This window comes from Leishmania major, chromosome 30, assembly GCF_000002725.2.
Source record: "Leishmania major strain Friedlin complete genome, chromosome 30".
Taxonomy (NCBI): domain Eukaryota; phylum Euglenozoa; class Kinetoplastea; order Trypanosomatida; family Trypanosomatidae; genus Leishmania; species Leishmania major.
In genome coordinates, this window is record NC_007271.2 from 174,745 (window position 1) to 195,988 (window position 21,244).

Below are 21,244 nucleotides of genomic sequence, written 5' to 3' on the forward strand. Positions count from 1 at the left end.
GCCAAGAGCAGCGCTGAGGAAGACGAGGATCGACCGAGAGTTGTGCGCGCCAGCGCGTTGGCACACGCAAAAGAAAAAAGAGGCTGCAGTGGCCGCCGTGGTCGATGGCGCAGCGCACACGCACACGCGCGCCTAATCCGCCTTCGCCCTCTCCCCGCTCGCAGAATGCCCCGTCAGCACCAGCCGAAGCGCCTCCTGAAGCTGCGCGGCATCCATGCCACCGTGTGGTCGAAGCGTTGTCAGGTCCAGCAACGGCAGCCTCTCTGCCAGCTCAGCAACTTGGACGCAGAAGAGAAAGCCACCGTTGGCAAGAGCCTCAGCGAGATCCAACTGGTGATCAGACATCAGCTGACGATTCGGCACCACCACCAAGGGCCGCTGCGCTTGCAGTCCTTCCAAGATGGTGCCGGCACCAGCGTGGGTGATGACGAGGGTGGCGCCACGGATCACGGCGTCCAGGCAAGGTCGGTACGGGAAGGCCTCCACGAGGAGGCCCCCGCAGCTCCACTGTTGCGTCGGATGAGAAGCATCTGCGCCAGCAGCCATCGGCAGTGCGGGCAGGAGAGTCGCCTCTGGAGGCGCTACCACCTCAGCGGTGCCATGCTGAACGTAGAGGCGCTTGATGCCGAAGCGCTGGTGCAGGGTGGCGCAAACGCCGGGCTGCACCACCGCCTGCACCAACGAGGAGAACTTTGTCGACCCCACCGTCACCAGCGCGTAGGCCTCCTGCTCGGCAGCAAGAGACCGGAGGCGATGTGGTGCGCCGTCTGTGACACGCGCTGTCTCCGATCCAACGTACACCAGCGTGCCGCGGCGGCGGCGTCGAGCCACAGCTCTCTCCAGAGCGCGCCAGTGCACCGTAAAGACGTCCGCCAGCCACGGCGCCAGCAGGCTCCCTGTCAGGGAGAGGTGCGATACGCACGTGAAGGACTCCATGTAGACAATGGCAGGGCGCCCGTACCACCACGGCGCGCACGATGCCACGCAAACGGCCGCCGCGATCACAGGCACGCACACGCCAGGGCCATTCGTGAGAAGCACGTCCGGCTTCTCAGTGCAAACAAACCGAAAGCACGCTAGGGTTGCCCTGATTGTGGTGATGATCGACATCAAGTAGCTCTGACCCACCTCGCGCGCGCGCGGAATGGTGTACACGACGACGCGCCTCTCGAAGCGCTGCTGCTCCAGCTGTGAGGCCAAGCTGGCCGAATGCGGATCGGTGGCGCTCACAACGTAGAACGGACGCGTGTCTAACCAGTAAGACAACGGTATCTCCGTAATGGCGCGCAGCATCTCACTCGTGTGTCCACCAGAGCCCAGCACCACGCCAATCTTCATGGCACATCGGTGCGGCGACCGGATCGCGAGGGGCACGTAACGCACAACGCTGTGCCACAGAGACGCCAGAAACGCACATCCGAGAAGAAGAGCAATGAGAAACCACATTTGCCTCTACTTTCGCGTGTACGCCCGGGTGTCTGTGTGTGTACGTGTGTATGTTTTGGTCGGCGTGAGCGTGTGCGCTGCGAGCAGAGCCGGAATAAGAGAAGGTCCGCACGCCATCGCTGATACAATCCATCACGGACGAACCAAGAAGAGAAGAAAGAGGGGTGGTGGTGGCAGCAGCAGAGGGCGTGGTAGACGTGGCACGCGAGCGAGGAAACGAAAATGCGAACAGCACAAAAGGCTGCGCATGTGGAATGACGAAGTGGGGGCGGCGCAGCGCACCAGACACAAGTCAGTGCTGCCATCTGCAAAGCAGGGGACAAAGTATTCAACGCGGGGGAAAATGGGTCCGACAGCTCCTCTCCCCCTAGCTTCGCTGCTCATGTTCTCACGCCTTCCGGGTCTGTTACTGGGGAAGGCAGGGTCGCACACTCTCTGCATTCGGAAGGGGTCGGTAAAGCGATCCACACACTGGGGCAGCTACACAGCTACACTACACAGAGCACGCATAACGCACAGCACAACTGTCACAGCCCACTCGCGCTGCCACCGTGTGCGTGCGTGTGGCCTCGCGTGAGTGGACACTACAGTCAACGCAAGTGTGCACCGGCGAGGCGAGGTCGCCGTCTGCAGCTGCCAACGCGCGTTGCTTCGGTGTTTGGGGTTCAAGCATCGTCAGCACGAAGCGCAAAACAACGCAGACGTACATGAGCGAAGGCTACTTTGTGTGGGCACCTCTGCGCTTCGGTGAGGCTTCTACCCAATCGTAGGCAACCAGCTCGTCCTCCGCGGTCGAGGCAGGCACGCCCAGCGCGTCGCGCCGCAGGGCGCCCAAGCCACCGCGACCCTCGTCGAGGTTTTGGCGAACGCCGTCTACCACTTGGCCGCCGTGAGCGCCACGGCCCCAGCGGCGACTCCCGTCGCAGCCCACATCCCAGCTAACGGACACGACGCGGTCGTCCAGCAGTGACCCGTCGAGTCCGTGCACCGCCAGTACCGCGGCCGCCTGTGACTCGAACACGACAAAGCAAAACCCGCATGGGCAGCGTGTCGCCTCGTTGAGGCCCATCACGATATCGCGGATGTGTCCACAAGGACTGAAGTGATTGCACACCTGCTCCTCCGTCGTGTAGAAGGACAAGTTGCCCACGTAAACGGTGGTGCTGTAGTTGAGCTGCTCCTGCCGCCGCTCCCGGAACTCCTCCGCCGTCAAGAGAGACCGGAGCAACTCGTGGCGATCCACATACTCCATTCGGGGGACCGTGTCCACCAAATCACTCGACATCGTCTCTAACAGGGCTCAGTGCTGATGCCCGCGACGCGCTGAGGGAGGAGGAGAGGTGGAAGGGTGAAAGAGTCGAAGGCCAAAAAAGACAAGAAGAAGAGGGGAGGTCGAGACAGACATGACGAGTGCCTGCGCGGGGGAGGAGAGATGCGGGTGGCAGGAGTGCAGGGACAGAGACGCACGTGCGCATACAGGCACTGGCTGGCAAGAAGTGTGCATGCTGTTGCCCTCCCTCTCGGCCCGACGCACAGCGAGTACTGCGCGTGTGTCGCCGGTGTCCACATGGAAAAAAGTCCGCGCGCGTGTGTGGCTGTGCGCATCGGTAAGCGACTGACTGAACTTTCCTGCGTCTATGTCAGGGGGTACGCTTCTCCAGTAGCGATGCGAAGAAGTAAGGCAAGCAGGCGAGGCGGGGTGGGGACGGGCGGGTGGCAACTACGAAGCGATAATAATGATAAGTCGATCATCGGTTAAGCGTTCGAAGAGGTGACAAGGGCAATGGAGCACAGAAGACGGGGTCAAGGATGGGAAGAAAACGGGGGAGAGGGGGAACACGGTCGTACACAAACACTCAGACACCCACAGCACACATCTCGTTCTCCTTGTTGTCTTTCCAGGTTCGACCCCGCCTTCCGTGCACCATTTCCCTTGTCACCCCTCCACTCTCCCCTCCACTACTTCAGATGCGCACCAGGACAGACACACACACACACACACACGCACGCGTTCCAACAAAATTTCGACCCAAGAGTCGGAGGGCGGAGGGGCGATGGTAAGCACAGAGCAGCAAGCGCGCCACATACACAGGAAAAGAAAGCCATTAGCCATGGCCAACGGTCTGCAGCAGCGGACACACATGTTGCGCGCAGGCTCACCCCTCCCTGAAAGCATCCCCCTGTCTACAGGTTTACGCATGTGTTCAGAAACGAGTGACTGGTACAGAATGGGCACAGCATGTCTCTCTCAGATAGTGCTGCCCTCATCCTATCCTATGAGTGGGAGAGAGCAAGAGGGCGTGACACGACACACAAGCATAAGGTGGATGCTAGCGGTGCTTAGGGTTCCCCTTCTCTGGAAGTCCCGGCGATACGGAAGTTTGTCATCTCTGACCCGCCATCAGCACCGCCGGCGGCGCTACCGTGCTTCTTCTGGAGGTAGTCGCGATAGCGCTGACCACGCTTCGTATCCGACTCGTCAACGCCGTCGCGACCCGGTCTTGCAGCTCTCGGTGATGGACTTGGTGACTTCGCCTCGGTGGTGCCCTCTTCTGGAAGGAATGGCGAGATCAGCTGGTAGCCCAGCTCTGCCTCGACCAGCTTCCGCCCATCCATGATGCGCTGGCGCACCGCCGGGTTCTCTACGTCGTTCGGGTTATGCACCTCGATTCCAACCACGGACAGTACCTGCTGAGTGAGCTGAAAGAAGACGGTGGCGGCGATGAAGGGAATCATGAGCGGCAGCAGCTTGTTCACATAGGAGCCAAACAAGAGACCGATGTCCATATTGCTGCGGTAAACATGGCCATAGGCCACGTCGACGCGCGTCTCGCTCGCAGTGGACGACAGCCCGGAGATGAGGAGGAAGTTGAAGCACAGCGGCATCAACAGGCGCACCAGGAAGGTCTCGTTGAAGCAGAGCGAAGCGTTATCAGCAATGCTGGGGTAGACCACGTACACGTCGTGCACCTTGAACTGAAAGGCCGCCCAGTAGGCGCAGTACGCCATGTAGAAGAGCAGCACAACAGACCCGATGAAGTGAATGGAGCTCTTCATGACAAGCTCGATCACGCCGAGCGGCTTGCCGGCCCAGTCCCGCAGCGGCATCGTCAGCTCGCTCCACAGGATGAAGATTGTCAGCACCGAGCAGACAAAGCAGCCGGTGTAGTAGACGTACTGCCGAATTGGGAACCACATCCGCTTCAGGCGGTTGTTGGTGCCCTTGACACCGCGCACAATCTGATCAAGCGAGTCACACTTGCGCACCGTCGAGTTCCAGCGGTAGTTGGCGCGGTTTGCAATCTTGATTGCCTTCTTGAGCCGTTGATTCAGTGTCTCGAGGTGCAGGAGCGACACATCGTCGCGCTCCGTGGACGGCACCGTCTTGACGCGCAGGGCCGCGACGTGGTACATGGGAATCTCCCTATCGGCGGCCGAGATAATCTCCAGCATGGAGGCGAGGTGAGGACGGTCCTCCTCCGAGACTTGGGGGTCGATGCTGATGAGCTCTGCTTTGATGGACGCCAAGTCCATCGCAGCCAAGTCGAGGTCCTCCTGAATGTCGGTAGCCTCATACAGTTGGCGACGCAGCAGTCGCTTTGCGTCGGCGTAGCGCCACAGCATACGCGGCACACCAACCAGGCCAGCCGGCATGAACAGAGTCAAGATGAGCAGGCCCCACGCGTTGGCGAGCGAGATGACGACCTTCATGACATTTGCAACGGAACTGTACGAGTTCGTGATTACGACAAAGTAGCCCAGCGCCGCTAGCACGATAACGATGATGACAGCGTACAGGATAAGGTTCAGCTTGATGGAGTGCAGCAGCCGGCCCTTCACGGTGAACTCGCCCACCTCTGTGTACATCTGTGCCAACGGCAGAGACACCCACGCGCAGAAGTATGTCACAGCGAAGATAGTGATCCAGATGGGCCGCATCCAGTCTTGCTTCTGGCTGGTTTCACTCTGCGCTACCAACGAAGCATCGATATCCACAACCAGCAGCGGGAAGGGTAGCATGCACATGTACAGCGCGATCACGTGCCACACCGCGCAGGCAAGCGGTATCTGCTTAATCGACACCTTCGTGTAATAGTGGTAGGTAAGCAGGCAAACCCCGAGGGCTAGCACGAAGAAGATCACCGTCACAGCAATGTACCCGCCCGACATTATACTCAAGTCGTTCGACGTTTTCTCAAAAGCAGTTCCGTAAGCTGGAGATGTGCGAGAGGTGTGTGGCTACAGATGCATGATACAGCGCACTCGCGAGCACACTACTACACGTCTGTGTATTTATATTTTGGCTTGCGTTCTCCACTTGCCCAACGCACGAGAGCAGCGTCACAAGCACGATACTCGACTCGTCGGTGTAGTCGCAGGCGGTGTACGCTGATGGGTTCCGTGAGCACAGCGAACGCTCTAGGGGTCCGGTAAATACGTAAAGGATGCGCGCAGGCGCGCACCAACAAAAACGCAAAGCACCCACGCAGCGTAGCCGCACAGATGAGAGGGGAGGGTTGCGAAGATAACGGCAACAGAGGGGCCCTAGCCAAGCGTACACACGCAGGTGGGGGGAGGGAGGGAGGGTGCACACAGCGAAGGTGACAGAGGGATTGAGAAGGAAAAGGCGTACGCGCACGGACTCGCTGGTAAAAGTCGCCCTGCGACCGTTCCGTCGTCCACAGCTCAGGCACCAGCCAGCCACAGCCAGAGATCCGCACCCACGCAAGGAGATACGAGGAGGGGGCGGCAAAGAGAGTGAAACAGTGCACGCAAGCGAGGCAAGATCGAGCAGACGCGCGCGCAGAGAGAGGCGGCGCAGAAAGCAGCTGTGACGACGCCTCGAGTGCAGATCGCCTGGGGTATGTGCCTACCCACGCCGTCACGATTGTTTATGTGTGGGTTGTGCGCGTGCGCGTCTGTCGACGCTTTACAAGGGGTGTGGGGAGGTGCGTATCAAAAAGGGAAAGTGTGTGACGCAGCATGCGAATTAGGCAAGAAACGGGCTACTGAGTGAGTTTGTGTATGCGTGTACGTGTATGCGTGTATATGTATGCGTGTATGTATATGTATGTGTGCGTCTGTGTGTGCCCCCACGCTATCGTACAAGCAAGGTACCCAGAACTCACAGAAGACCAAAGTGGAGAGGAACACGTTGAGCTGGATGCGTCTGCGCCTTCGCTTGTGAAGAGGACAGGCAGAGAGAGAGAGAAGGAAGCAGCGGAGGAGCGCGGTCAGGTGGGACGGTGTAGTCACTTCCCACGCGAACGCAAGAGGCGTGCAAGAGAAAAGAAAGCGGAGAGAGGAGTGCAGCGTAGAGAAGCGACAGAGATGACACAAAACAAACCGAAGCGAGAGGCACACGCGTCTCCATGCACGCAAGGCGGGGGCGCACATCTGCAGGTGGTCAAGTGGGTTTTGCGGGGGGGGGGGGGGGTTCTGTGCTCAGAAACGTCGCTCTTCCGGTGTGTGCGATGATCTGAAACAAGCTGCGATACCTTTGGGGCGTTTTATTTTTGGAGGTGCGCCGCACAGTTCCGCATTCGCCCCTAACGCACACGCACACACATGAGTGGGTGCCGATGCAACGGCGCAACCCTTTACCGCTTGCCAAAGCAGTGCGTAGGTTGAGGACACTGGCACGGCATCGAGGAGTGCACATCGCAGACAGGCCTGAAACCATTCTGAGCTCTGTTTTTTCTGTTGATACCTTCTTAAGGGCTCGTCACCCCGCATCGAGGTAGCCTACACTGACGCGCAGAGTAATAAAGAGCGGCGTGCACAGAGGCCATACGTACGCCCCTCTCGCCTGTGTGTGTGGGGGGGGGGGAGAGGGGGGTTGTGCTCCTTTGGCAGACAGCGCGCTATGCCTGTCTCATTACAATAATGCTGTTAGTCAATACACCGAGAAAGGCGGCACGTGCATGACAAGCGGCAGTGGAGGAGGGAGAGGTGGTGGCGCACAGGCAGCATAGGCACGCCCATTCGCCATATATCCACTCACTCTCTCAGCACACACCAACGTATTTTCTCCTCCTCCGTGAGTGGAGGCTGACTCTTCGCGCTCGTGAGTGAGAGAGGATGTGAGCGAGGCACCGTGGAGAATGGCCCCTGTGCCTCCCCCGCCACCCACACCTTTGTCCCCGTTAATCTCTCGAATAAAGGCGCCGGTGGCGGGCTTCGCGCTGTGTGCGTGAGGGACGCGAGTCGCATCGCCTCTCGCGGCCCTCTGCGGCTTGTGTGAATTACTTCTGTGCGGAGTGTCTCTTTTTCCTTTTACGCGTTCTCCGCACGCTCCACCGTCACAGCCAGCTCGTCACGCTGCTCGAGCACCGAGACAAGCTCATCGCGCAGCGGGTTCGGCTCCATGGCCTTGAGCTGCAGCGCCCGGCGGTTCTTGTCCATGGTCTGCTTTGCCAGCTTCTGCTGCAGCTGCGTCAGCTCGCCCTTGCTCATCTCCTTCGTCGGCGCTGCCGGCTCACCGATCGCCGCCGCCCTCTGCTTGTACTCAGCCAGCGACCTCCTCGCCTCCTCGAGGGCGGCTGGCAGCTCCTCGTCGCTGGTGTGCAGTGCCGTATCGAGGCGCTCCTTTTCCTTCACAATCAGCGCTACCTCCTCCCTCATCTTCGCTGCATCCTCGGCTGACAGCTGGCCGACCTTTGCAGCGCCCTTGCCACCCTTCTTCTTGGCAGGCAAGCCGGAGTCGACAAGCACGGCACCGCGGCTCTGGAGCTGGCGCTGGAATGCGTCGATGTCGACCTTCCGGGCCTGCGCGCGCAGCCGCTCCTCGTTCTCCCGCTTCTGCAGCTGGAGCGCCGCGTAGCGCTCCTGTGCCTTGATCCACTCCTGCTCCTTGCGCTTCTCCTCCGCCTCCTGAGCCGCCTTGCGGGCCGCCAACTCCTCCTCTGTCACCTCCTCAGCGTCACTACCGCTGTCCTCGTTGGGGTCGCGCCCCGTGGTGCGCTTCTCGAAGACAAACTTCTTGCGATCTTTGTCGTTGTCACGCGCCTCCTTGAGGACGGCGTTCTGCCGCGCCATCAGAGCATTCTCAAGGGCCTGCAGCATCTTGTCGTCCATCGACGGGTCCTTGGAGATGTGCTCGAAGATGGAGAGGAGCAACCTCTCGTAGTTGGGGGAGTCGTGGAAGCTGGAGTGCACGAAGTTGTCCACCACCCTTGCCATAGCCAGCGCATACGTTTGGCCCTTCTTCAGCTCGCCATACTGAAAGGTGTAGATGTCCTTGTTGCCTGACATGATGTGTGTGTGTGTGTGTGTGTGTGTGTGTGTGTGTTTTAGAGTGGCAAGTGGCGATGCAACAGCGAAAGAGTAATAATAAGAGAGAGGGAGAGAGATGCGGCAGATTTTAGACGCGAGTGTGCGTTGCTGATTTTTGTTGTTGTTGAAGAGCTTTTTGGTAGTGAGGAGCAGGCAATTGTGGGGGGAGATGTAGCGTGGGCGCGTGCGGAGTACGTGTGTATGCGTACAGGGGAGAGGCAATGGGGAAGACGGAAGACAAGAGCCGGAGAGCCAGTGAGCAAGTGTGTGCCAGCGTGCGCTCTGGCGAGAGAGCGCGTGCATCCTGTGGTGCAGGTGCGAGAGCGAAACGCATCGAGGGGCGTCGAAAATACTTGTGGAGTGCGTGCAGGAATGCGCGAGCGTGCGCGCGAAGACGCAGAAGCACTCCTGCGCAGCCTCACGACACCAATGAGGCAACGCACCCCTCTGTTTGCTGCTGTGGCCGCTTCCCTTCACAAGATCATTATAGGAGCCCCAATCACAGACACGCCCGAGTTCGCGGAAGATACCCGGGGACGCTACAGCACAAAAATATAAAGGAAGCACCGACGGTGCTCCTCTACAAGCCATCAATGCGCACTCAAGAACCCTGCGGGCGTGGGTACCGCGACAGTGGTGGCTGCGACTGCACTCCGTCCTTTGGCATCATCATGTAGCCCACAGCAACGGTGGAGTTGGTCGTGTTGTCCTGCACCTGCACGTACTCCTGCGGCGTGACACGCGCGGCCGGGACGGCTTGCTGCAGGACATAGGCTTGTGGCTGGAAGGGCACGGGGGTGATGACAGGCCGGCCAGCAGCCGGAGTGGGGCGCTGCAAGGCCTGTGCCGCTGTGGCGGGAGCGGGAGATGCAGCGCCGGACGAGGATGCACCGGCGACACTTGGCGCCTCCTCGTGTGATGTGACGAGGGGGGGAACAGTACCCCAGCGCAGCTCGGCCTGGGTGGAGCCGGCGGCAGCGGCCTCGTCCATGACGCCCGGAAAGAGAAAGGAGTTGTCCTCCGCGCGCGGAGGCTCGCCCCACTGGTCCTGTCCCAAGCCCCACTGCCCACCAGCAGGGATGGGCGCGTTCAGCCCGGGTATGCGCAGGTCTGGGTACGCGGGAGGAAGGCGGCGCATTGTTTGCATGCTGTACAACCACGGCGGTGGTGCTGTCGGGCCGATCCCGAGTGCCTGCCGCAGCCTCTTCGACAGGACGCCCGGTGTGTGGTGAGCCTTGGGCCGCCACTTGCCCTCGTAGAACACATCCCCGCACCTGCTCAGCTCGACGTTGTACGTCTTGCACTGCAGAGGCGTGCCCGTCATGAAGCAAGAGATGAAGGCGACCTGGTTCGGATTCGCCATCTTATCCTTGGTGGCACGAATCTTCTCGATACCGAGGGCGGCGACCTCTGCCGGCACAATGCCTACCGCCTCCTCACGGTCCGCCTGACGAGAAAGAAAGGTGCGCTGCAGATGCCAGTGGTGCGGCACCGGCACCGTGTGCGGCTCCATCTTCATGCGGACGGTGAAGAGAGGGTCAACAGCGTTGCCGTCGTGCTGGTCAACCAGCTCCGTGGCCTCAAGGCCGTACATCTCTGCCGCCCGCAGCTTCAACTCCTCCCATGTCATCCTGTGATGCTTGCGACCGCTGAGGACGGAAGAGTGTCGGCGGCCCTTCGCGTTGCCCTCGCCTCCATCCAAGGACGGAAGCACAACTCGATCCTCTTCATCCTTCTCCGCGCTGGCAGCCGCTGCCGCCTGCACCACCTCAGCAGCAGCGGCGGCAGCTCTCTCCTCGGCCTCGGCCGCAATCGCGGCTTTCTGGCGCTCCTGCTCTTCCTCCGCCGCCCTCAGCTCTGCCGGGGTGGGGGGCAGCGTGTATACAATCTCCTCGACCTCGCCCTCCGCGGTCGCCACCTCCGCCAGCAGAATCTTCTCCTGTATTTTCTGACTGATCTTCTTCAGCTGCGCCTCGCGCTCACGGCGAGCCGCCTTTTTCTCTTTCTTCGACTTAGCCATGCCGCTGGCGTCGAGGCAGCACCAGCAGCGACAAAGGCTGACTGCACACACGCGCACAATGCGAAGAGCAATGTGCGGCGCCAAGCATGCACTGAGACCCGACTCTGCACACACGTGTGTCGCACGAGCACCGGTCGCCGCCCTCTTTCGCCTCGAGAACACGAAAGTCTGTGCGCGGACAGCGCGCAAACAAAAAAAGAGGAAAGGAAAGAGGGGCATCGAGAGAGATGCGTAGAAGAACGGGATGAAGTAGAGACACGTAGAGAGAGTGAGAGACGCGAGCAACGCAGGGGCTTATCGACAGGCGTCGCCCGTCGAAAGGGGAGAGAGTGGACGCGTGTAGAGGTGCACTGTGCCCACCACTCCATGCCCGTCTGCCCGTCACCCCCTCGGAGCGGCAGTTGAGGACCCTTGAGCACAACAAACGCAAGCAGCACCCAACGTGCTTGCTCACGAGTATGTATGGTGTGTGTGTGTGTGTGTGTGCGTGTTGGTCTGCTTTCCAGTGCTAGATGCTTTCGAAACGGCAGGCACACACCAGATCGACGGGTTGTCGAGAGTGCTGGAGTACTCACAGTCCGGCACGATCACCATCGCGCCCCCCACCCCCTGCGTTGGGAGAGCAGTGTCATCGGTGTCAGCTTTCGAAGAGCACCAGATGCACACCTTCTACGCCGCGCCGAGCGGTGCTCAGCAGAGCGCGGCACCCGCTGCTTTTCTTTCTGTTCTGGCGGTCAGGAGAGTTTTTGTCGTCTCGTTTCGTCTGCACCCCTGCTGGTGGTAGACAAACATATCCACAGACACGGTCACACGCGCACATGTATATACGCAAACACACCACGGCGAGTGATGACCCCCGCCACCTCCCCCCTTCTCCACATACGCTCCTTCACCGGAAAAGAAAGAACGAATCCCGACAGGCGAGAAAGAGGGCCACAACAAAGATACGCGCAGTACGAAGGAGCGACACCGCATGCACGCGAGAGAGAGCGAGCAAGCCAGTGGGCGAGGCATAAAGGAGAACGCACGTCGCGGCCCTCGTGCGCACACCGCGCGCAACGGCACGGCAGGCAGTGTACATGCGAAGAGACAAAAGAAAAAGCAAAAACGAAGAGCGAGAGATGAGAGAGGGGCGGCCTTCCTCCACCACTGCAGACCACTACAGCCGCCCATCTCGCGCTACTCTTCCTTTCTCTCGCACATGGATATCCCAGTATGTGCGTGTTCGTGTCCCTCTACTCCTCTCAAACACTCGCTCTCCTCGTCATCGTGCATCAAGTGCAAGGGCATCATATCGACACGGGGAGAAAGGGGGGGGGGGGGCAATGCCGCCAAATACAGGAGCCCTCCGTTTCGCTTGCAGCTCCACTTCACGCAGGCGCTACTGATCATCCATTGCTGTTTCCTTCCCGTTTAATAGGTCTGTGCGGACATGAGAGTGATGTTGTCCTTGCCGTCTATCATCGCCTCGCGGCTTGTGCTAGCAAAGCCGTGCTCGTCGATGAGCTCCGTCATCAAGCCTGCATTGTTGTAGTAGCCCGCTGTGACGTGCGGGCCCTTCAAGCGCAGGTTCCCGCGCGTGCCGGCCACCAGCACCTTGGCGTCACTGGTGCCACGATCACCGACTACCTTGGCCTCGACGTGGGGGACCATGCCCTGCGAGCCCTTCTTCAGCGTGCGCCACGTCAGCATGTAGGATGCCTCAATGGGGCCGCGGAAAACGTACACGTCATCCAGGCTTAGGGCCTTGGATAGCTTGTTGAGATACTCCTCAGAGACGGGGGCCTCGATGCCGTCTTCGAAGATGACAACAGAGCGGAGGTGCTCGAACTGGTCTGCGTCGAAGTTTCCGGCGTGCTTTAGGATGAGGTCGAAGTCTGCCTTGCGGCCCACGAGCGTCTCCACCTCCTCCACGCAGAGCTTCTCGATGCCGTTGATGGCGTGATCATCTGTGAACATGTCGGAGTGGATGTGCACGAGCACTGCACCGGAGGTGAGCGCCGCATACGGAGCGATGATGGCGCCGATCGGGTCCGTGTGGTGGTTCGGCATTACACCAAAACGCGTCTCTGCCTTCAGCTGCATGAGCTGGCCGAAGAGGAAGCCAGCGTTCACGCAGTTGCGGTGCGAGTAGGTGATGTGCAGCTTGTCCTCCATGGCCGGGTTAGGGTCCTCCAGTGCCAGCACCGGATCGTCGGGGTGCAGCAGCGCCGACAGCCGACGCAGGCGTTGCTCGTAGTACGAGAAGGGGCCCCACACCAGCATCTTCCGCATCGGCGTCACGCCTAGCAAGTTCATGTTGTGGTCTGTGATGATGATCTTCTTGAGGTAGTAAAACTCCTGCGAGTGCACCCACTGAAACTTCTGGCCAGGGTAGGAGAGGCCCAACTCTGGGATGACGTTGTAGATGGTGTCCCAGAAGTGCATGTTGCGCTCCACTAGCTCGCCCTGCTTCATCTCCGGCACGTTTATCCACTCGCGGGCCACAAGATGGCGAGGCTGAAACTCGTTCAGATAGAAGCGCAGCTTGTCCGCGCTGATGGTGTCTTGCGGGACGATGCACAGCAGCGCGCCAATCTTCGCGCACGAAAGTTGCAGCACGAAGGTCTCACAGTTGCATGGCTGGATCGCAAGCACGCGATCACCCGGCCGCACACCCGTCTGCAACAGACCGTGCGCCAGGGCCTCGCTGTTCTTGCGAATGTCGGCAAAGGCCCAGCGGACTGCCTGATGCTCAATACGGAGAAAGTCCTTGTAGTACATCTTACGAGACTGGATGTTGACGTAGTAGCCGATCAGCTGATCCAGCACCGGTGTGCCACACGTGCCCTTCACCTCCGAGTAGGCAGGCATATAGGGGCCTGAAGAGGCCGCGGTGGCGGCCCCGGGTGCCGACTTGGGGATGGTGCCCGAGGAGGTCACGCCGTGGTTGAAGCGCGCGGCGGCAGCGGCGCTTACTGCTAGCGGAAGAGCGATCCGGCGGAACATTGATGGAGTACTAGCCTCTGAAGGAGGTGGGATAGGCGACTAGGAGAAGGAAGACGCTAAGGGGGTGCGCTAGAGGTTTACAGACACGGAGATGGAGCCCATGATCCACTCCACTGACTACGCGCCTAAGTGCGGCTGCAACAGCTCCTATCCGCAGCCGTCGCGCGCGCACAAACACGCAAACGCTACAAGGCGAAAGAGATACTAGAAGAAATCCTTGGCGTGAAGCGAAGGCCGAGCGCTCCCACACAGAGAGAGCCGCTTCTGGGAGATGAGGATGACCAATGCTAAGTCGGTTGGAGGGAGGGGGGGGATGCGCTAGGTGAGTCGCGACAGACGAACGATGAGATGGGCGGAAGGGAGAACGACTGAGGCGTGTGCGGGTTTCCACACACAGAAAAGCGAGGTAATGCCGGACGGACGGGGAGAGGGACGGATAGGTGAGCAGCTCTTTACTGCTATAGCACACCCGCGCCATGCGGGCAGAGGAGGAGTGGCAAAGAGAGAGAAGGAGGCAGAGATGTCGAAGCAGCAGTAGAGCGGAGGAGGCGCACAGGTGACGGCATGGAGAAGCAGCCAGATGGGCGGACGCGCGCCCATTGCCCACCAAGGCAAAATGATAAATATAAACGATGCCTGTGCTTGCACTATCCATCGTCGGGGAGGTCTCGGAAACCAAGGGAAAGATAAGCCGCCTCCGCAGCACGCGAGGCGGAGGTGGAAGAACGGATAAAAGGGAAGAAGACATCGCACAGCTGCTCACGGCAAGCTGCGGTGATGGCATCCGTCATCACACACCCACAGAGCGCAGGGAAAAGAGTACACTGAAATCACTGGTTCGCTGGTGTTGCACCGATGCGGCGGAGAAAGATGGAGGAGGAAGAGAGAGACACACGTCGAAAGGGACGACAACACGACAGTGACGATATCGAGCTGAAATGGCACAATGAGTGCGGTATGCGCCTCACGGCACGCATGAACCCCCCACCCACCCACCCTGTGCGGGTACAGAGAAAAGGGCTCGGTTAGGGAGCGCATCAGCCTTCCGAGGAAACGGCAGATAGGTTAAAGCGCCAGCATCGCTGGAGCGGAGAGGGGCAGACAACACACACACACAAACGCAAGGCCATCCGGTATGCCGCCTCGGCGTCGCTCGTGTTCTCGCCCTCTACTCGGACCCGGTCCGAATGATCTCGAGCAGACTGTTCACCTGATTCTCCTTCAGGGCGTTGCGGCAGCTAGCAATCAACTGCGCGCGTGCCGGGCCAATGCGCACCATTCCCGCCTGCTGGATGCACGTGTTCACCTCCTTCAAGGCCAGCTTGAGCTCTTCGTAGTTGTTGATCCGCTTCGCATTCTCACAGAGCAGTTCCTGATCAACGTCGTACAGCACCGCGTACGATTTCTTCATGGAGGCCATGTCACCCAGCAGCCGTGCGTCCTCGGCACGCCCGAGCAGCGTCTTCACGACGGTAGCTGCATCCGCCATGTCGGTCGTGAGTTTCATCCGCACCTCGTTGAACTCGTCCACCCTGGCGAAGATCGCGCGCAGCCGCTCCAGCTCGAGAGGCATCTCGCACCGAACCGCAACCGGGTCCGCCCTCCCGTCAGCCCACCCACCCTTCAAGTCCTCCACGAAGGCATCGATAACCGCCCCACATGGCGCCAAGTGGTCAGACCACAGCGTAATGGTGTTGAAGGCCGCGCCCGACGCAGCAGCGTTGCGCACCTCGATGCCAAAGCTGCTGCCGTCGCGGACGTGAATGAGCTCCAAGTGAAGCACCGGGTCAGTCGGCGCGTTAGCGTCAAGCAGCGCGACATCCTCCGGTACGCAGAAGGAATGCCGCAGCCACCTCTCAATCACGTCAAGACGGAGCAACTCACGCCACTGCAGTAACACGCAGCCGTCGGGCTGCTGGTAGGTGACTGTCTTGCCCTGCCGCTGACGCTGCTGCTCTGGAGGAATCGTGTAGGGTAGCTGGTACATCACGAAGCGGGGAACCCTGACGGTAACCTCGTGTATCCGGTAGCTGTCGCCAAATGCTGGGCCTACAGCCACCGAGGCGCTGACATTCAGCGGAAGGTCATCAGCGTGGGCAAAGCTGCACACGAGTGTGGTGCTGGGCTCCGCATTCGCAAAGGCTATGGTGTCCTGCTCTGCTGCGGTGGCCCATATCTCACACTGCAGGAGACAGCTATGCACAACAATGTCGCCGCGCTTCGCCGCTGGCCCCGTCACCTCCACATGCACCTCAACGTGCTTCGTCGCAAGGTTGGCGGAGCAGCAACAACGCACCTCCACCCCTGACTCTGGCATCGTCGTGTCCTGCGCCCCAGCAGCCCGGCGAGCCAGTTGCTCCTCAAGGCTGGTGAGCTGGGCGGCCAGCTGCTGCTTCTCCTGCACAAGCGCCTCCAACACCTGTAGCTGACGCACCTCAGCAGCCTCGTCTTTTCGCGTCTCGAGCAGCGTCAATCCACGCACGGTGCCATCCACAGTGCAGATGACAGGCAGAGGCACACCGTCCTGCCGATAGTCTTCCGAAAGAACTGCTGCCACGGCGCTGGAGTAGGTGTCGCGGAAGAGCACGCTACCGCCCTTCTCCAACCCGCCGCCGCGATCCGTGCGCACCTCCACCCGCCCGTTGCTCCACCCAATCACCAATTCGGCCACCCCGTCGCCGTCCACGTCGCAGAAGGCGGCGGACACAGGCACAGACTTGCCCCTCACTCGCCACACGCGCTCACCGCGCTCGTACATGCCGACGGTGCCGTTCTCGAGCAAGTAGGCATACCGGCCAGCGCTGTCAGCGGCGGCAGTCTCCGTGTCTAAATTCCGTGACGGCTGCCACAGGGGTACAAGCTTCTGCACTCGGTCCACCTCGTGCACCGTCGCGATCGCCTCCTCGCCATCGTACACGCGCACCTCAAAATCATCAGAGGCCACGAGCAGCGACAGGGGAGCCGATCCCGAATCCGATACTGAGGTCCACGGCATGAGGGCCATGGCCGTCACCTGGTCGCCTGTCACTGTCCAGTACCGCTCGGCACCGAAACGGTCAAAGCCGAATACGCTGCAGTTACCGCCAACGACAGCCAGCGGCGGCGCCTCTCCAGAGATGCTACTCGGCTTCATGACAGTGCCGCACACCACCGCCTGCACCCCATCCTCCACGTCCTTATAGAAGACCTGCTTGTTCTGCTCCGCATCGTACGCCAGTAGGCTCGTTGCAGCACCGAAAAGAAGCACATCATACGTGGCAGCGATATCGGTGCTCCAGGCGTCGTAGAGTTGGCCTGCTGCCAGTGCCGTCGGGGCCTTCCCAAAGTTCAGTGTCTGGATGACAGACTCACCCTCCAGCCCAAACGTGGCGCCGACGCTCGCTTGTGCCTCTCCTCGCTTAGCGGAGCGCTTGGCTTTTGCGGTATTGGTGTTGTTGTTGTGCAGAAGAATCCGCTGACCGCTGCTACCGAAGGCCAGGGACACGGCCGAGGGTGGTGGGCGCACGGCTAGTGTCTGCGCGCTTGCACTAGCCTCACGGGCAGCGGCACTGCGCAGAAATCGGCCTGCCGCGACGCGGTCCGGTAGAATGGAAGCACCGATGTTGAGCTCAAAGGCGGTGTCGAGCCGAATGTGGTTGCTCGTGTCTTTGACAGTCGCCATCTCTCGACGAAGAGAACGCCAGGAGAAAGGACGTGAACTCAACACCTGCAGCACTAAACGAAAAACAACAGGCCAGCAGGCGATCGGGAGAGGTGCCCCCGTGCGTGGAGGGGGAGAGAGAAACCGGTGTTTGATCGCTCACCTCACTGCTTGTCTCTCTGGCTTTCGTTCGATTTCGCAGACTCCTCAAGGTAAACGCAAAGTGTAGGGGGTAAGATAAACAGGAAGGCCTTGAGGCACCGGAAGACGACTCTCAGTGATGGTTTCACACACCTTCGACCGGGTTAGGGGAACACACAAGCGAGTTCGCCTTCCAGCGTTCTCTCCCTTACTCACTCCTGTGGAATTAGCGAGTGAGACCTGTATCAGAGGGAAAGAAAGAGCACACCGGCAGTGCGTGGTGCTGTTGTCGTGTCGGAAGGGAACGCAGTGCTATGTTCGCCTTGCTCTTAAGCGTGTGTGTGTGTGTGTGTGTGTGTGTGTCGTTTCTGCGGTGCCCCCTCTTGTAGCTTTACGCCGTCCCCCTTGCAGGACGAAGCCTCAGAGCACCTGAAGCCGTGATGCCGTGTCTTCCTTTCCGCCGTCCTCTGCGTCGATGATTTCTGCCACCGTTTGACGCGCGCATAGCGCGTGAGACACGCAGAGATCGTGTAGCAGTGCAGCTGCCAACCGAAAGTCAAACACTACGTTGCAAGATGTAAAAGAGCAGACATGCAACGACGACAGAGTTCTCACTATGCTAGTGAGAAGAGCACGAATGCAGACATGGCCAGAGAGGGAAGGTAAAAAGAGAGCGGTAAGAGAGAAAGACCAAGCACTTTGTGTGCTTCATCTGGGTGTGCATGACGCGCCCTGCTCCCTCTCGCTACGGCTCCAGCAAGGATCATCGGATGTTGCCGTAATGAGCGAAGCACTCTCAGCGGCCCCACCGTCGCGCACAACACGCGTGACACTCTGTGTGCACTCCATGATGTGCGGCGGGGCGATACGGGATCGCATCAGAGGAAAGGGGGGAGATTTGGTTAGCGAGAGCGCACGCCTATCCGCCTGCATCAGGGAGTACGTAGAAGTACGGCAGGGCTGCTCCACCGACGTCCTTCCCCCGTCGTCGAGGCAGAGTCCATCCTAGAGCCGATTGCGCGCTACAAGCCATGCCACATTCGCGCTCGCCAACCCTTCAGTGCTGACGGCGCGATAGGCTGCTTCGATGATTGTTGTTCGATTCTCTGCTTCAGTTTACATGTTTGGGAGTGGAGATTGCAGGTAAGGAGTGAGGGATACGGATACATGTTCAGACGGCGAGTTGGCGGTGAAGCAAAGATGCAGAGAACGAAAAAAGCGAAAGGGAACACGCAGAGCAAGAGGCGACGAAGACATAAACAGAAGAGGGAAACAACAACCCAAAAGACGACACGCACACACACAACTGAGAGGAAGAGAGCACACAATAGAGGCACAAACCGGCTAAAGAGCACCACATACAGAGATGGAAAGGAAGAAAGACGCGGACGCGCGCGCCAAGGGAACAAAAATGTGCATCGATGACTTGGGAGACGTGAGCAACAGACGTCCGTCGACATCAGTGTACTGCAGCCGATGCGGTGAGAGATTGGCGCCACATTGTGTGGCGCTGTTTGTGCTTGTGTGTCTGCGCGCCCGCTTTTCCTTTTGTGGAAGGGGGAAGAAAACGTGGGGGAGGGGAAGGGTAAGGGGACGTCGGCCTCTCCCCTCGCACACCCTTGGGAAACTCCTCCCAGCTCTGCCGCCTCCCTCACTACACTTGACTATGAATGTGCGACATCCTTTTTGTTTGTTTGCTTGCGTCGTTTCACGCTTTTACTTTAGTGTCTCTCGTTGCTTCCTTGGCTGCTCCACACGTGGGCGTCACCACCGCCACCACCACCCCCGACACTGCCCACCAGAACACGTGCGCAAAGACGATGCGGAGGGTGCAAGAAAGGGGCAGGTGAGTGCACGCCACCGCGTGGAAGCGTTCTAGTGGTTGCTGTTGCGTTGCTTTTTGCTTGTGTGTGTGTGTGTGCGTGTGTGTGTTCGTATGCACAAAGAGAACAACACGGGATTGTAAGCGAGAGAGAGCACGGGTAGGGGTAGGTAAGGGGAAGACAGAGAGAGAGAGAGAGGGGGGGGGAGAGGAGGGGCCGAAAAAAAAAAAGCGGAGATGAGCGCACGAGCAATACGAGAGAAGACTGTAAGAAGATGACCGGCAGCGAAACGCAAAGAAAAATAATAATATTCATGATAATAACAGCAACACGAACACATTACGCCGACAGCTGTAACCACGACAGAGAGAGGGGTGTGAGTGGCAAGGTAAAGCAACGAGGAGGAGGAACAACAAGATATGGCAAGAGAGAGAGAGAGAGAGACGACACACGCAAAGGGAAAGAGACATCAACGCAACGGCAAAACAAAAGCCGACAAGACAAAGCCGCATGTTCCATGTTCGCACCACGAACAAAGTCAATGCAAATAAAAGGAAGACTTTAAAGCGCACAAAAACAAAAAAAATAGAAGCTGCGGGCCTCGACGTCGCCACGTGACGCTAGAGAAAAACACGCGCAAGTAAGATACAGCCGCAATTCGATGGGCGAATGGACGGGCGAGGGACCTGATGAGTGTCGAGAGGGGAGAAGAGGAGGCGGTGGATGCGGAAAAAGAGAGGAAACAGAACAAGAGAGATCACAAGAAGCGGCGAGAGCACGCGTCTGCTTGCTTACTGCCCTGCCTTCTCTTTGCCCTTTCCTGCCATTCACTCACCCGTCACCCAGATGACGGGGGGTGGCGTCTCAGCGCGTGACATCTCAGGGCCCAGTGCCCCCCCCCCACTCTGTGCGGAAGCCACGCAGCCCCTCCTTCGTCTCTCCCCCTGCCCAATGCCGAGCCACCTCTGGTGGTGGCACGGTGAAGCGCCTGCCACATGGGGAGGTCAGAGCAATGTACCGCCCCACTGATGCCGGCGGTCGGGCCCTGGATAGCGCTGCGCCGGGGCGACCTGCGGCAGTGCACAGGCTTGCGCCACCCATATGGTAGGCGAAGCGTCAGCGTGACTCGAGCGTCTATCTCACCCCCGGCCCTCGCAAATACCTACTGGGGTCTGGGGGGCCTGAAGCACTGCGTGGCCACTGGCATAGTGGGGGAGCGGCTGTGAGGCGGCCTGCGGAGCGGGGGTGGCCAGAGTGTGAAGCAGGGTTCGTGCTCCCACGGCTGAGTCGGGCGCATTGCTGTATTGGCATGTGTGTAGCGCTGCTTTGCACCACGCGATGGAGTCTGTGACGGCGCCGGAAGACTGGGGAGGGGGGGGGACAGCGTGGAGCTCGGCACGTATTCTAAGGCAGTTAAATGGACACACGTTGAACCAAAAAAGAAAGCGGTTCATTTATCTGTCTCACCCTGGCGTGCTTTCCCGGTGCCAACGTACAGACACGGAGCGAAAAAAAAAATGCCGTGGGAAACGCAAAAGCAAAGATAGGAGGGAAGGAGGGGCGGAAGTTACCAAACGAAAAAGAGGGCCAAAGGGTAAACCAAAAAAAAAAAACGAAGGGGTGGGGGGGCGGGGGGGGGGATAAACACAGGGAAGACGAGCTGCACCAAAGAGGGAAAAGCAAACAAAAGACCCAAAAACAAAAACAGTAAAGGGACAGCGACGGAAGAGAAGGGGGAGAAGAAATGTACTTCCAATAGATTGCGGTGTGTATTCAATGCATACAAAAAAAAAGGAGGGGCACGGGAACAGCACAAAAAAAAAACGCCTGTATATGTAAACGGGACGCGCGGACACAATATATCCAAGGTGTTCGTCGCACTATGCTCAAAGGAGTCCAGTACGCATCCTA

The 21,244-nt window shown here is 59.4% G+C and overlaps 7 protein-coding genes across 7 annotated transcripts; all 7 read right to left on the reverse strand.

Moving 5' to 3' along the window:
* Positions 1-132: 132 nt before the first annotated feature.
* On the reverse strand, positions 133-1,446 carry LMJF_30_0530 (putative glycosyltransferase family 28 protein; the record flags this gene model as incomplete). Its single annotated transcript, XM_001684591.1, has 1 exon — positions 133-1,446. The coding sequence occupies one exon, from the start codon at positions 1,444-1,446 to the stop codon at positions 133-135; it is 1,314 nt and encodes a 437-aa protein (XP_001684643.1).
* Positions 1,447-2,164: 718 nt separating this feature from the next.
* On the reverse strand, positions 2,165-2,731 carry LMJF_30_0540 (putative nuclear cap binding protein; the record flags this gene model as incomplete). Its single annotated transcript, XM_001684592.1, has 1 exon — positions 2,165-2,731. One exon carries the CDS (start codon positions 2,729-2,731, stop codon positions 2,165-2,167), a length of 567 nt encoding a protein of 188 aa, XP_001684644.1.
* A 1,055-nt stretch (positions 2,732-3,786) lies between these two features.
* On the reverse strand, positions 3,787-5,616 carry LMJF_30_0550 (conserved hypothetical protein; the record flags this gene model as incomplete). The annotated part of the gene is made up of 1 exon (XM_001684593.1): positions 3,787-5,616. The coding sequence occupies one exon, from the start codon at positions 5,614-5,616 to the stop codon at positions 3,787-3,789; it is 1,830 nt and encodes a 609-aa protein (XP_001684645.1).
* A 2,106-nt stretch (positions 5,617-7,722) lies between these two features.
* On the reverse strand, positions 7,723-8,700 carry LMJF_30_0560 (conserved hypothetical protein; the record flags this gene model as incomplete). Its single annotated transcript, XM_001684594.1, has 1 exon — positions 7,723-8,700. The coding sequence occupies one exon, from the start codon at positions 8,698-8,700 to the stop codon at positions 7,723-7,725; it is 978 nt and encodes a 325-aa protein (XP_001684646.1).
* A 622-nt stretch (positions 8,701-9,322) lies between these two features.
* Positions 9,323-10,741, reverse strand: LMJF_30_0570 (putative spliceosome-associated protein; the record flags this gene model as incomplete). Its single annotated transcript, XM_001684595.1, has 1 exon — positions 9,323-10,741. One exon carries the CDS (start codon positions 10,739-10,741, stop codon positions 9,323-9,325), a length of 1,419 nt encoding a protein of 472 aa, XP_001684647.1.
* Positions 10,742-12,154: 1,413 nt separating this feature from the next.
* Positions 12,155-13,594, reverse strand: LMJF_30_0580 (conserved hypothetical protein; the record flags this gene model as incomplete). The annotated part of the gene is made up of 1 exon (XM_001684596.1): positions 12,155-13,594. One exon carries the CDS (start codon positions 13,592-13,594, stop codon positions 12,155-12,157), a length of 1,440 nt encoding a protein of 479 aa, XP_001684648.1.
* Positions 13,595-14,897: 1,303 nt separating this feature from the next.
* Positions 14,898-16,862, reverse strand: LMJF_30_0590 (conserved hypothetical protein; the record flags this gene model as incomplete). Its single annotated transcript, XM_001684597.1, has 1 exon — positions 14,898-16,862. The coding sequence occupies one exon, from the start codon at positions 16,860-16,862 to the stop codon at positions 14,898-14,900; it is 1,965 nt and encodes a 654-aa protein (XP_001684649.1).
* Between the last annotated feature and the right edge of the window lie 4,382 nt (positions 16,863-21,244).